Source organism: Tasmannia lanceolata, unplaced genomic scaffold, assembly GCF_043159265.1.
Source record: "Tasmannia lanceolata isolate RefF3 unplaced genomic scaffold, GAP_Taslan_0.1 ptg000006l, whole genome shotgun sequence".
Lineage (NCBI taxonomy): Eukaryota > Viridiplantae > Streptophyta > Magnoliopsida > Canellales > Winteraceae > Tasmannia > Tasmannia lanceolata.
The window spans coordinates 3,939,177-3,953,002 of record NW_027518683.1 but is presented as its reverse complement, the minus strand read 5'-3'; the positions used below and the strand labels follow the sequence as shown (position 1 = coordinate 3,953,002).

Below are 13,826 nucleotides of genomic sequence, written 5' to 3'. Positions count from 1 at the left end.
GCCATGTTTTAATAATAGCACAGACTTAGCTTGTCTTTTCTTTTTTTAATCGGGTCTTGAGCGCTTTTGGGGAATTGTAATAACTTTTGACAGCTGTTTAAACAATAAAACACAATATTATCTGTGCAATTATCAAAACATAGTAGTGCCAATATCACTAGACTGTAGAAATTTTCACAGATAGAATATTGTAGACATGGCACAGTGTGGAGGGCTGTTGAGGATCTCCCTTGAATGCTTGTGTCTTCCTATCAGCTCTCTACAACAACAAAAGAGACAAAAATCCATATTGAACGCGCAAAAGTCTATTGGATGGTTGGATTATTTATTTTTTGATCCATGACCCATCCACAATGGGGCCCACTAGATGGACGGTTTAGATCATGGTAAATGAGGTCGCATGCATTCAAAATGGCACCAACCATACAAATTATCTGCCGTTTCGGAAATGAAAAACGTTTCGGACTGGTTCCTTCTCCAAAAGACAATTATTCCAGTTATTAAATACAGGGAGATGATAAATTCGCACCCATTCAACTTGAATTGTGGCATACTTGAACGCTTTTTGACGTCAAATCACGTTATCAGTGGTGCGAATAATCCTACAGAGGGGTGCGAATTTATCATACACCATCATTTTCTTTCCTTCGCGAAACAAAAAATAAGAGCCCTTCGTTCCTATTTTTTAGGGTTTTACCCCCAAAACCCTCACTCCTCTCCGTCAGATCGCTTAGGGCTTTTCCAACAAGAAAGAAAAAAGGCCGATATTTCTTTCCTTCCTTCCTTCTTTCTAGGTAAGCTGAAAGTCCTTTCCCTCCTTTTATTTTCCCCTCATTTTTCTCTGTTTTTTAGATTAGAATTAGATTACTGCAATATTATTAAAACGAAAACCCATCTAAAATTAGTCATGATGTCTCCTAACTTGCTTGAAATCATTGGAAATAACTCCTAAAGATGCCTTTAAACTCCTATTTATCATGATTGAGAGTTTTAAGGCGTGCGTCGAGTCTACGAGATCCATTATGAAACATCAGAAAGCTGACCAAATCACACATAGATTTCAGGCTTGGGCAAGGGACAGAATAGAAGGCATAACGTGGTACTGCTTCATTGGATAAGCCAATCTACTAATGAAAGTTCAAAAGGTTCATCTATCTATAACCTCCCTTCTCTCCTAATTCTATTCCTTGCTGCAAAATTGAATCTATAAGTTTATTCTGATGAAAAGTGACTTTCCTAAGCTCTTAGTAACAACCTTTTTTCAAGCTAGAATGCAACTTGTCCATTTGCAAGCAAGGGATATTCGTGTATTCACCACACTTAGGTTATTGGGATATTTCATGCTCATCTTTTCTTAATTGCCCATTTGCAAGCACTGATTGGACAATTAGAAAAAAGGCGACCCAGTGCACGAGGCTCCCGCCATGACCCCTTGCCTCCCGATTCCTGCACACATTTGAGCTCCCCCATGATCTTTCTCAATGACTTGTTGGATGGGGGCAAGACGTGGCGCCCGATAATAGACAATTCGGTCACTAACATGGTGGTTTGGATCTCGTTTGGCATGAATGATCCACTAGACAACATTGGGACATTGACCAAGGAAGCCTCACTAAACTTTGTAATCGCAACCCAGTGAAATGATAACGGATTTCCCATATTTTGACATAGGGACATCCCATCACTTGCATCATTGGGAACAGCCAACGTACCCATTGGAAAACAACAACGGTTACCGATGCAGTCTTCATAATTGATAGGGTTCAGAATAGTTATGGATAACTGACAGGGCTTTAGGTTGAAGGAAGGTTTCCAAGACCAGTTGGTCAAAGTCACTTGACTTCTCCAAGCTCACACCCACTGAGAAAAAGTTGAGATGGGAAATAAAAAATACAAATAAACTTTTCCCCCTGATCTGGTGCACTGTGGAAAACTTCTAGGGATGCATTATGACTGGTGGCTCAATGTGGAATCACTTTCCTCCTCTCTGAATCTCCACAGCCACTGATCATGAAGAGCCTTATTCCTCATCACCAAATTCTCATTAACTAGGCCACTATCAACTTTGGGCTTGCACACCAAATCCCACTTCACCAAATGTTTGTCTCTTTATATCATCCTTTCTTCCCACAAGAAATTTCTTTGAAGTTTTTCAATCCATTTAGCCACCCCAATATGTATTTTGAAAAAAGACACAAAGATCAGGATGTTGGAGAGTGCGGCCTTGATAGGGGTAATGCGCCCTTCAAAAGATAGAAAAGATCTTCTGCACACCTCTAGTCTGTTTTTGACATGTTCAATAATGGGATCTCAAGAGATATCTAGTAGGAATACCAAACTCCAAAGGAAACCAAGTAAGACATGGCAAAATCCTAGTGTTGCAATAAAAAACTTCAACCAGTTAGGATAGCATAGACATCTGCACATTGCACTCGACTATAGATGCTGCACATCACCTCAAACCACCTAAAAATAGTGCAAAAATTACTTGATTCAATGATTCTCTACAGAAGATGAGATTCGCCTGCAAACTAGCGATGAGTAATTGCGCCCAATGTCTCTAAAGCATCACTCCATCAATAAGACCTCCAACTTTCGTTACCTCTTGGATTTTACTCAATGCCTTCCCAACAATAGTGCATAGAAATGGCAAAAGAGGATTTGCCTTCCCAACAATAGTGCATAGAAATGGCAAAAGAGGATGTCCTTAACTTAGGCCTCATGAACTTGAAAAATCAGCCTTTAGGCCCACCACTAATCACAACATAGCAAATGGGGCCCAAAGTGCATTCCTTCATCCACTGTCTCTTTTTCTCTCCAAATCCTATCCTCTCAAGTAGAAAGTCCACGAACTCCCACTCCACTCAGTTTTAAGTCTTTTCCGTATCCACCTTACACACCACGCTCTGATAATTCATCCGTTTTCCAATACTCAAAAACATTCATTGGCAATAGGCACACCATCCAAAATTTGTCTTCCCTTCGTGAAAGTGGCCCGAAAGGGGGGGATGATCAGTCCCATGACCTTCCCTAGTCGGTTCACTATTGCTGCGCTAACAACAAATTCCTCCATTACCCTCATCATGTCACCTCTAATTCTTTCCCACATATCTTGGTTGAAAACCATATTAAAAGCATCAGGACCCAGAGCATTGTTTCTATCAGTAGAAAACACTGCTCTCCTAGTTCACTCTTCTTTAAAGTTTAGACCTCTCTTCCAACAGTCTTCGCCTCCCTTGGAATTTGATTGAAGGAGATGCTGAAAAGAGGTCTCCAACCCCCCTTACTGCTGTAAAGATTCATTTAGAAGCTGATGATAGCCTCCTCAATCACTTTCTCATCATCCACAGGACTCCTATTGGTAGGTAAGTTGTACCTATAGTAGCATTAATTTTATTCAGCAATTTGTATGACATCACTAATATGAATGAACTCTTGCAATGAAATCCACCCAGTAACAAATATCTCAGAGGCGTGGGTTGTTTTTGAAATGAATGCTTTTACATATTTTTATTGCTTTTGGATGATGTTATCTAGGAATTTAAAAGGGTGTTTTTTACCTATTTTTTATTGTTCTATATAATTCTACTCTGTTGTTCTATATAATGAAAATTGTTGGAGATGCTAGTCAATGGCTCTCTTCATGCATGAAATGTTCCATTCACACTACGCACTGGATTTAATGTCTTATATTTTACTGTTTTTTATATTTCTTGGGATTAGGTTCTTGGTTTCATATCATGTCTCGAGTGTATGTTGGAAATCTAGATCCACGAGTCACTGAGAGAGAATTAGAAGATGAATTTCGAGCTTACGGTGTACTTCGAAGGTAAATTGTGATTGGTTTGATATTTGAAGAGGCATATTTTGATTTCTCTTGCTGCTCCCTGTGAAAATTTTTGGTCCATATCCTCATTTATTTTAGGTTTTATGTTCTGTTTCTTGTTCTTTCCTCTGAAAATGATTAGAACAAATATTTGTATACTATGCTGATGGTGATGATCTAGATTATTCTAGAAGCATCATGTATCTGTTTCCAATGTCTTGAGGGACTTCTACACGAATCATTCAAATTGTGGATCATGTTTCCTATTGTTCTGCCAAATTCCAGGTCTTGATGTTGTTATGATGGTATACTATTATAGTCTTTTATTCAATGCTCAAATGGTCAAACCCAATGCCACTGGCATTATTGAATGGCGTTTTTTACTTGTTTTTTTTATAATATCAATAGCTTTTAGAAGCTAAATGAGTTTGGTGTTTGTCCTGATCAAGGTGTAAGTCATTGGCGTACTGCTTCCCTCTTGGTCCTGCTAGGTGTTATTAACATTCAATAAATGGAGCTACAATTTCTTTTCTTTTCCTTTCTTTCTTTTTTAATGGCAATGGAGCTACAAAATTGAACAGACGAAATAAAGGCAAACTTTTTTAAGGCTTCTATATTGCCTCAAGAGGCAACATGCGTCCAGATTTAGAATTAAGGCAAATGATACTAGACAACTGTAGATTGAGTCACTGCCCAACTAATGCGTAAGTCATTGTTCATTATCATTTTTTTTAATGTAGAAGAACCCAACTAGAGCCAGGATTAGAGCCAGGTAGATTCCTTTCACTTTCTTCATGAAATTTTTCTAAAGGATTCATTTAGCCGACCCCAACTAGTTTGGGACAAAGGCTTTGTTGAGTTGAGTTATGGTATCATTAAAAGAAGACCAAGGAGGTCTAAAGCTACAAAGGTAAGCAAAACAAGAAAAAAACAAAGAGCTAAGGAATACAACAGAACAAAGAAAAAGAACTACAAATTGATCATCTCAAGGATGAAGGTGATAAAAAGAACTACACTAGATCCGTTGCCCTTTACCAAGAAAGAGGCCAATCCGGAGAAAAAAGAATCCCAATGTGTCGAAGAAAGAAAAAGATACGTTAATAATCCCTTAAAAATATGCAAGATCCCTTTTGGAAACATTAAATGAAATATATATACGCATTAAAATTTCTTACGGAATGGGAGAATGCGAGTGGGATTCAGGAGGGGCAAAGTGTAAATTTGAAAATTTCACAATGGGGGCAATACTCTTTCTTTTCAAGGAGGTCAAACCAACCCCCACCACACACACACACAATAATGCCAGTGGACAAATACTATAATATGATGGTATACTATTATAGTATTTTATTCAATGCTCAAATGGTCAAACCCATTGCCACTGACATTATTGAATGGCTTTTTTTACTTTTAAAAATAAAAATAAAAAATAAATATCAATAGCTTTTAGAAGCTAAATGAGTTTGGTGTTTGTCTTGGTCAAGGTGTAAGTCTTCCCTCTTGGTCCTGCTAGGTGTTATTAACATTTAATAAATGGAGATACAATTTCTTTTCTTTTTCTTTTTCTTTTTTGAATGGCAATGGAGCTACAAAATTGAACATATGAAATAAAGGCAAACTTTTTTAAGGCTTATATATTGCCTCAAGAGGCAACATGCGTCCAGATTTAGAATTAAGGCAAATGATACTAGACAACTATAGATTGAGTCACTGCCCAACTAATGCGTAAGTCATTATTCATTATCTTTTTTTTAATGTAAAAGAACCCAACTAGAGACGTGATTAGAGCCGGGTAGATTTCTTTCACTTTCTTCATGAAACTTTTCTAAAGGATTCATTTAGTCGACCCCAACTAGTTTGGGACAAAGGCTTTGTTGAGTTGAGTTGAGTTATGGTTTCATTAAAAGAAGACCGGGAGGTCTAAAGCTACAAAGGAAAGCAAAACAAGAAAAAAACATAGAGCTAATGAATACAACAGAACAAAGAAAAAGAACTACAAATTGATCATCTCAAGGATGAAGGTGATAAAAAGAACTACACCAGATCCGTGCCCTTTCCAAGAAAGAGGCCAATCCGGAGAGAAAGGAATCCCAATGTGTCGAAGAAAGAAAAAAATACGTTAATAATCCCTTAAAAATATGTGAGATCCCTTTGGGAAACATTAAATGAAATATATATACCCATTAAAATTTCTTACGAAATGGGAGAGTGCGAGTGGGATTCAGAAGGGGCAAAGTGTAAATTGAAAATTTCACAGGGAGAGTGCGAGAGGGATTTAGGAGGGGCAAAGGGTAAATTTGAAAATTTCACAATGGGGGCAATACTTTTTCTTTTCAAGGAGGTCAAACCAACACCCCCCTCCTGAAATATATATACGCATTAAAATTTCTTACGAAATGGGAGAGTGCGAGAGGGATTTAGGAGGGGGCAAAGGGTAAATTTGAAAATTTTAGAATGGGGGCAATATTCTTTCTTTTCAAGGAGGTCAAATCAACACCCCCCACGCCTCCCCCCAGGCAAGATGCGTCCATCCGAAAACACTTTTGACAGCAGAGGGAACTATCTTCATGGGAATCCGGTACGTCATGCACCGGGCAGGGGCTCTCTAATTAACGGTAATCGTTAGTGGACAAGGCACATGGCATATGATTGATTTTTTGAAAATATGTCCCATCATTATTATGCTTCTTCACAACACTGACTAAAAACCTGTAGGGCAACCCTTGACAAGATTTATTCACTAGCTAATACTGTGTGCTTCCATGAGCCATCTTTTTCAAGAATAACACAAAGCTTGAATGCTCTAGCCAATTTAGTCAAGTTCCAAGAAAACTGAATATAGCTTCAAAGACACTACATTCATTCATGGCTGGCTTATTTATTCAAATCACAATTAATAGTTAAAATATAGGTTCAGTGCATGCCAGGATTATTTATTCAAATCACTGTTTATTAGTTCCTTTCATTTTTCTTTTCATCTTCTATGACAACCCAGTGCAAATTCCCAGTTTATAAAATCAAGCTGCAAGAAGGTTCCATTAGCTTGAACAAAATTGTCACCCAACAATGACTCCGTGCCATAAAAGGTTAGGAGAAGAGGGGAGAATACGCACATCCACATATAGTTCCCTTCTTCTGGAGGATTCATTTTTTTAAACTGAAATCCTCTGGAGGATTCATCTCAACCGTCTTATGATACAATGTTGCATCTTGTAACAGTTCACTGTTCACTATCATGTAAACAGCGTAACATTGTCATTAAGCTCGAGTCGTGTACCAACACATCTCTGGTCTATCGAAACTCAAATGAACCTGTAATATCAACTCCTACGCGAATTTATGTTTGCTGGGTGGTTTTGGTGATGTCAAACCCCAAAACATATCTCAACTAGATCTTTCATACTCGAAAACAGTCTAGAGTTGAGTTTTAAGAAAGTAATCTCCACATATCATTATCAGTAAAAAAAATTTGAATGGTATGATTGTGATTTTCTTGGTAAACAGTAACATCAATCTTCATGTATATCCCATTTTAAAATAGCGTATTTGCTCTGTGGCTCACACTTTAAATTGTTGTAGACAAACATACAAAAAGTTCCGATTTGACCCGATGCTTTTTCAGTAATATTTAATTATTGAAGGAAGGTAAGGTCAATTTTTAATGAGTGGGTAACCTAGTCTGATCGTGCTGGTGGAGTTTATTTTTGAAATGATGCTATCTTTGGTTGTAATGGAGGCAACTTTGTGTTCTTGGTCTCTTACACTTACTGTGAATTAAAATGCAGTGTCTGGGTTGCTCGAAAGCCACCTGGCTATGCATTTGTTGAATTCGATGACCGTAGGGATGCTTTAGATGCAATCCGCGCCTTGGATGGTAAGTACAAAACATTCTTTTGATTTGCACTTAGTATGATAAGTTGATCGTTTTGCTGATTCCTCTTTGAAGATTACCTTGACTGTTCCATCGTGTTCCTTCGATGTGCTATTGTATTTCTTTCTACAAACCTAATGGGTCCACATCCGTCTAAATTTGCTGTTGGTGACCTTTGTCCCAATTTTTATCATTAATCAATTTTATAATAAATATGCTACCATGCTTAATTAATGATTATCTGTCAACCGTCTTCCTGAAGTATTGCATTTAGATTAAAATGCACTACACCATTGCGGTGGTTGGGTTGGTATCTATCATTCTGTTCCTCTACAACGATTTCCTAGGTTACATTCCAGGCCCTTTTGCCTGTTTTGTTCTGCAGTCCGGTAACTGTGTATGAAGGGAAGGCTGTTTCTATCATAAGCATTCTTAACTCTGTCTGGAGAGTCTTATTTGTTTGTGGTTTGACCCAACAGGGAAGAATGGCTGGCGTGTTGAGCTTTCTCATAACTCGAAGAGTGGAGGTGGAAGCCGTGGTGGTGGTGGTGGTGGTGGTGGTGGACGTGGTCGTGGCGGCGGTGAGGATTTGAAGTGTTATGAGTGTGGTGAACCTGGTCATTTTGCTCGGGAATGCCGCCTGCGCATTGGTTCTGGAGGCAAGGGTAGTGGACGGCGTCGAAGCCCAAGTCCTCGACACCGTCGAAGCCCAAGTTATGGGCGCAGGTAAGCTTGCATTTTTTTTTCCGCCCAAAGTTATGTGCGCTGTTTTAGAGCATCATACATTTGTGCACTGTTTTAGTTTTTTTTTTTTTTTCGTTGCACTTCTCCCAGCAACTTGGCTTAGTTTATTCTTTGTAACTTTTGGAGTTATATAGTTGGGAGAGTTCGAGCCTTTTGGTTTGAGGAGTTAGTGACTCAAGTCAAGACTTCGCCCCACTTGGTTTGCTTGGGTGGTCAGGGGTTTGAATCACTCAGCTGAGGCTCTGAGTCAAAATAAGTGTAACAATTATAATAAACCAACAACATGGGGCCTTTGATTGTGGAGGGAGACTCGTCGAATGTTATTGGTTGGGCTGGGAATCGAGGCGGTGGGCCGTGGAGGTTAAACTTTATCATTGATGAAATTCGGGATCTCGTTCGGCGCATTCATCCAAATCTGGTTCATCGAAGGAGAACAGCCAACTCTTTGGCTGATGTTTTGGCCAAGGAGGGTGTCATCCTTGCGGAAACTAATCTCAATTGTAATGATTCTCTGGCCTCATTGTAGGCACCATTTCATTTTATTACTGTATTGGGACACCTTGTCCCCCATTTTTATGAATAAAATTTCGTTACTTCTCAAAAAAAAATATATATATAATAAACCAATTTGGGAGAGTCCAAATGGTTGAAATGATCCAGTCTGACTTAACAGGGGGAATGTCTCAAAAGCTAATTTGTTCTGACAGGAGTTACAGCCCCCATGGGAAAAGATCTCCACGACGTCGCAGTATCTCACCTCGCCGTGGCCGTAGCTACAGCCGGTCCCCTCCATATCGCAATGCCCCACGTGGTTCACCATATGCTAATGGGTATGTCATGATTTTGATCATGTGACCTTTTCTTCTTTTTCCTGATATTTCATTGTCTGAAACTTATGTTGTTGACTTGTTGCTTTTGCAGAAGCCCTGTTGACAGAGAGAGACGCCGGAGTTGAAGCTAAAGCAGATTTTCCTCTGATGAGACTTCATGTGATCCCAGTATTAATGTACTACTGATAAGATTGGAAGTTTCAAGAGAAAAACAGCCTTACTATTTTCTTCTGCTGGATGAAACTTGGGTTTGTTAGACCATTGAAAAATGTGCTTTGATGGGTAACAGCCTTCTCCAAAGTGGTTAGCTGCCAAATGGGGGCTTTGGACTCCTCATTTTCAAACAACAGAACTCTCCTCAGTTTACTGGGATTTGGAGAGGTCACTTTCCTACTTTATATTGTTTTCTTATCTATTTATACATATCTAAGGTATGCTGTTAACAATGACCATGGGTTTCTCATTCACTTCTTGGCAATCATCTTTGATGGACATATAGTGTGTTTTAGAACATAGGTTTCTGAAAAATCTTACATAAGCCTGTACCTTTGTGTTTGTTTTGAGGTAAGGTTCTGCTAAACGGTACTGTTCGAAACTCTCCTACACGGGTTTTCTGATTCTTTGCTTCACACCAATCTGCTCATCACTTCTTGTGCTTTTTCCTGCTTGAACACCTGTTGAAATTGCAAAAGCTTGGCTGCTTGGTTACGGACAATGTTGTTAGATGCTTGCTCGCCCTTTTCAACAGAACTTTTTTGATGTTTTTCTTACACCTTAAACCTTTAACTAGACGATCCAAGACAACGAGGCTGTTCCAAGCACTTCAGGTACTTACTCTTCCATGCCATGGAACTAGACGATCTGATCTTATGTACCTTGAGCTTTATGTCAGTTGCTATGCCCTCTGCCTTGATTTGTTTTTCGAGAAACATACAAGGGGAGTCAAATTCCATTGTTTTGTTGGTCGTTATGGAAGGTTTTTTATTACTGCTGTGATTAATGTTTCCATGTGGCAATCATGCTGACAACTATGCACGTTTACAAAGAGCATCATAAACCATTTGAGACAGTATGGTCACCTGTTTGATTAGTGAACAAAAGAACATGAAGCAACATATTTTCTATATTTGTTTCCCTCCATATGCTATTTGATTCTCTTACAGTTGGTATGATTTTTATTCTTGATAGTGTAGTTTAACTTTGTGTAATGTTCTCAGTTGGCAGTTGGCAGTTGGCAGTTGTTTGCTTCTGTGTGCCGGTATCTTACCTTTTGATATCATAATATTGGCAAAAGTTCAGTATGTCTGTGACAGTAATACACTCGTACTACTACACTCCTAACATAAGAATGATGAAACCGTGGAAAGTACAACCTGGTGTTTTTATCAAGTTTACTTCTGTGAATCAAAACCTGGTGTTCTTAAGTTTACCTACTTCAATGCAGATGTTTTCTAAGCCATGGGGAGTCGAGCACAAAGTAGTTCACATTCGAGACTAGTAATTCGATTTCTTAAGCAACCCCACATTTAGGGCCTCTTTGGATACCTCTAAAAAATATTTGCATTGCTCATATATAAAAAGACAAGTTTAGTGGGTCCACTAATCCTTGAAAGAATGAGCTTGTGTTTTTTCACTTGTTATTATGGTTGATTTTTTGGATTAAAAATGGAATAGGAATGCCGGTTTCTTCTTATTTTCTAGTTTCATTAGATGTAGGGATGAAATATTACAAGCAAGAATTGCCCTAATGGCCATCAAAGCTTGAGCGGAAGCCTGTACTCAGACCATCTTTGTAATCAAATTTTCATTGTACAGAAAATGTAAAGGTGGGACGGAAACACGGGTGCAGATGATGTACACGAGAAATGCTGATGAGGCTTCATCGGACTCGAACCGAGCCTCCTGTTCACAAGGGCCAACCTGTAACCCGTTTTTTTCAAATAGGCTTGGGTTGGGATTAACCTTGGGCAAAACAACCCAAAAAATAAATACTCAACTCAACTAAGCCTTTGTACCAAACTATTTCGGGTCGGCAGGAAAAAAAAAAAAGAGATTTTGAAAATCATGATAAAATTAAAGGATGGGCCAGGTTGCCAAGGCCTCAAGTCTCAACCATAGCCCAATCTGAACTTAAATCGGGTAGCCCAATCTGAAATTAAATTGATTTGTTCTTTTCCAAACCTAACCCTAACCCTAACCCAACGCAATGACTTGCCAACCGAACCCAAGCAAGAATTGGGTTGAAGCTATTGGGTTCAGGTTTAGCCGGTCCCAAGTTGGTCTTACGGTTAATATTCCGGTCAATGGATTCAATCACACTGGGCTCTTAGAAAGGAATATAAAAGTGACTTTCTTTTACCATTTTCCTTGTAAAAATTGTAAATGAGAGGACCCACGGTGTTTGGGTGCAATCTAATTGTATTTTGGGTGCAATTTGTCTAAACTTTTAATCTAATAGGAATCAGGGTGCAATCATATTTCAATTTTAAACACAAATTGCAACCGCTATCTCAATTATATTGCACATCAAAACTAGCCATTAGCTTCTGTTGGGACCCGGGTAGAACTCCCCCTTCAAAGCCAGCCGTTAAAACAAGTGTGCCCAAGTCCTCATAAGCCCTTCCACATCCATTTACTTTTTCGATGTGGGATCTTTTGCTTTCACGTGAAACCCCCAACAGCTTCTAATAGGAATTACTTATGGTAAGTCTTCGTAAGAAGTAACCAAAGAAGTAGAGTAAGGGTTTCTTTGGATGCGTACAATATGGCCACTTTGGAAATCATTAACTAATACAAATATAAAATTAATGTATTCATTGTTTAGATATAAGATTATATTCAAGTAAGACTGCAAATCATTTTTAGGGGTATCCAAAGACCAAAATTACAGTGATGACTCAAAGTAGATGATCAAAGTACCCTTGACAAGTCCTTCCTTCACAATGTAAACAAAGTTATCTCTCTCTCTCTCTCTCTCACACACACACACACACACACGGCATGTAGTAGACGCCGTGGACCATGGCGGCTAGCTCCGTAGAAGATCGATGAAATCAGGGATCTCGTAAGAATCATTTGTCCACAGCTCAACCATATGTGGAGATCTGCTAACTCTAATGCCGATAAATTAGCAAAAGATGGTGTGGACAGGACGGCTATCTCTTGCATCTACTCGAGAGCTCCTGTGTAGTTATTTTGCTCTCGTCTTACTCTATTTGTAACTGCGATTGTGGCTACTGTAAGTATCTGAACCATATAAGGGGACATCTTGTCCCTGGCTATATGTGTTCTTTTCTTCAATAAATTTAAGTTACCTTCTAAAAAAAAATGTTTCTGTTTACTGGTCTCACAAGAAAAAAAAAAATTACTGCTCCTCTGTATCCCACATGCCAGCCACACATCATTGTTATTAGGTGTTGTGTTTCAATGATAAGTTAGTTGAAGAAAGAATTTGGGTGAGTTTTCAGTTTATGAATGTTTATCTCATTTAGAAAAATTGGGCATTTTATCAGTGCAGTATTTGTTTGCTCAATTTGATTATCTTGATCTCAAATATAATAAGTCCATGTACAACTGTAAACATTGGTTTTAGTTGTGTATTACTAATCTAGGAATGAATTTGTTCTCATCTCTTCCTTATGACAGGTAACATGGTTTCAGCTGAGGAATGCACTGTTAAATACAGATTTACTGACGGATTATGCAGACAAGATCGTTGTAACAGCGGATGCAGAGCCATTCATCAAGGTGGATGGGGCCAGTGCATCTATCTCTCTGATCTCTGCCGATGTCACTTCCTATGTTGATGTGGCTTCTAATTCAACTCCTTTTGCTAATGTGGTGTCTGACTTTTCTCGTATGACTTGTTAAGAAAAAGAACAGCCTCTTAAACCAAAGAAGTAATATTTCATATGTTCAACATGATTATAGAATTGGATTCTTACCTGAAATCTAATCAAGTTTCTTAGGTAATCCTCTCTCCCTCTCTCTCTGGATTTTTACCTGAAATCTAATCAAGTTTCTTAGGTAATCCTAATCAAGTTTCTTAGGTAATCCTCTCTCTCTCTCTCTCTCTCTCTCTCTCTCTCTCTCTCTCTCGGCTTAACTTTGCATCCAAACTCTCTATGCTCCTTCATAGCAGTTTCTGGGTCCCACTTATTCTTTGTGATTGGGTCCGTGGATTCAACAGGGGACCTCAATCTGGCCAAATGTCATTGAGAATACCTTGATCAAACGAACCTATGCCGTTGATCCATCAAGCCCTATTTTAGGGTTCTACCGAGAAAAATGTAAACAGTTGATATCAGTAGCCCTTTTTATTTTTATGGATGACAAGTGAATCCTTCTGGGTCCCACTTATTCCATGTCTTTCGATTGGGTCCGTTGATCCTATCGGTCACCTCAATCCGGCCAAATCCGTTGAGAACACCCTGATCGGATGATCCTAAGCCATTGCTCGTTAGCATCAACACTGGCAGTGACATTGGCGACCCCAAGTCTAGTGAGAAGCAAATAGTAGGAAGCAAAATTCCAAGCGTTAAATGGCCCTGTTTGG

The 13,826-nt window shown here is 38.9% G+C and overlaps 1 protein-coding gene across 3 annotated transcripts; it reads left to right on the top strand.

Moving 5' to 3' along the window:
• The first annotated feature begins 637 nt into the window (after nt 1-637).
• LOC143879316 (serine/arginine-rich splicing factor RSZ22A-like) lies at nt 638-9,765 on the top strand. 3 transcript variants are annotated; one of them, XM_077381656.1, is made up of 7 exons: nt 643-794; nt 1,065-1,145; nt 3,724-3,829; nt 7,612-7,700; nt 8,177-8,423; nt 9,149-9,271; nt 9,363-9,765. In XM_077381656.1, exons 3-7 carry the CDS (start codon nt 3,741-3,743, stop codon nt 9,394-9,396), a joined length of 582 nt encoding a protein of 193 aa, XP_077237771.1. In that variant the 5' UTR covers nt 643-794; nt 1,065-1,145; nt 3,724-3,740; the 3' UTR covers nt 9,397-9,765. The 3 variants fall into 3 exon arrangements, with proteins under 3 accessions (XP_077237772.1, XP_077237771.1, XP_077237773.1); XM_077381658.1 differs by having other exon boundaries at nt 656-794; nt 1,058-1,145; XM_077381657.1 differs by lacking the exon at nt 1,065-1,145 and having other exon boundaries at nt 638-794.
• The last annotated feature ends 4,061 nt before the right edge of the window (nt 9,766-13,826 follow it).

Excerpts from the sequence above, each read along its gene's own strand:
- LOC143879316 (XM_077381657.1), top strand. The coding sequence starts at position 3,741 with ATGTCTCGAGTGTATGTTGGAAATCTAGATCCACGAGTCACTGAGAGA. Across the intron at positions 3,830-7,611 it reads GCTTACGGTGTACTTCGAAG|TGTCTGGGTTGCTCGAAAGC; the intron begins GTAAATTGTGAT and ends ATTAAAATGCAG. Across the intron at positions 7,701-8,176 it reads TGCAATCCGCGCCTTGGATG|GGAAGAATGGCTGGCGTGTT; the intron begins GTAAGTACAAAA and ends TTGACCCAACAG.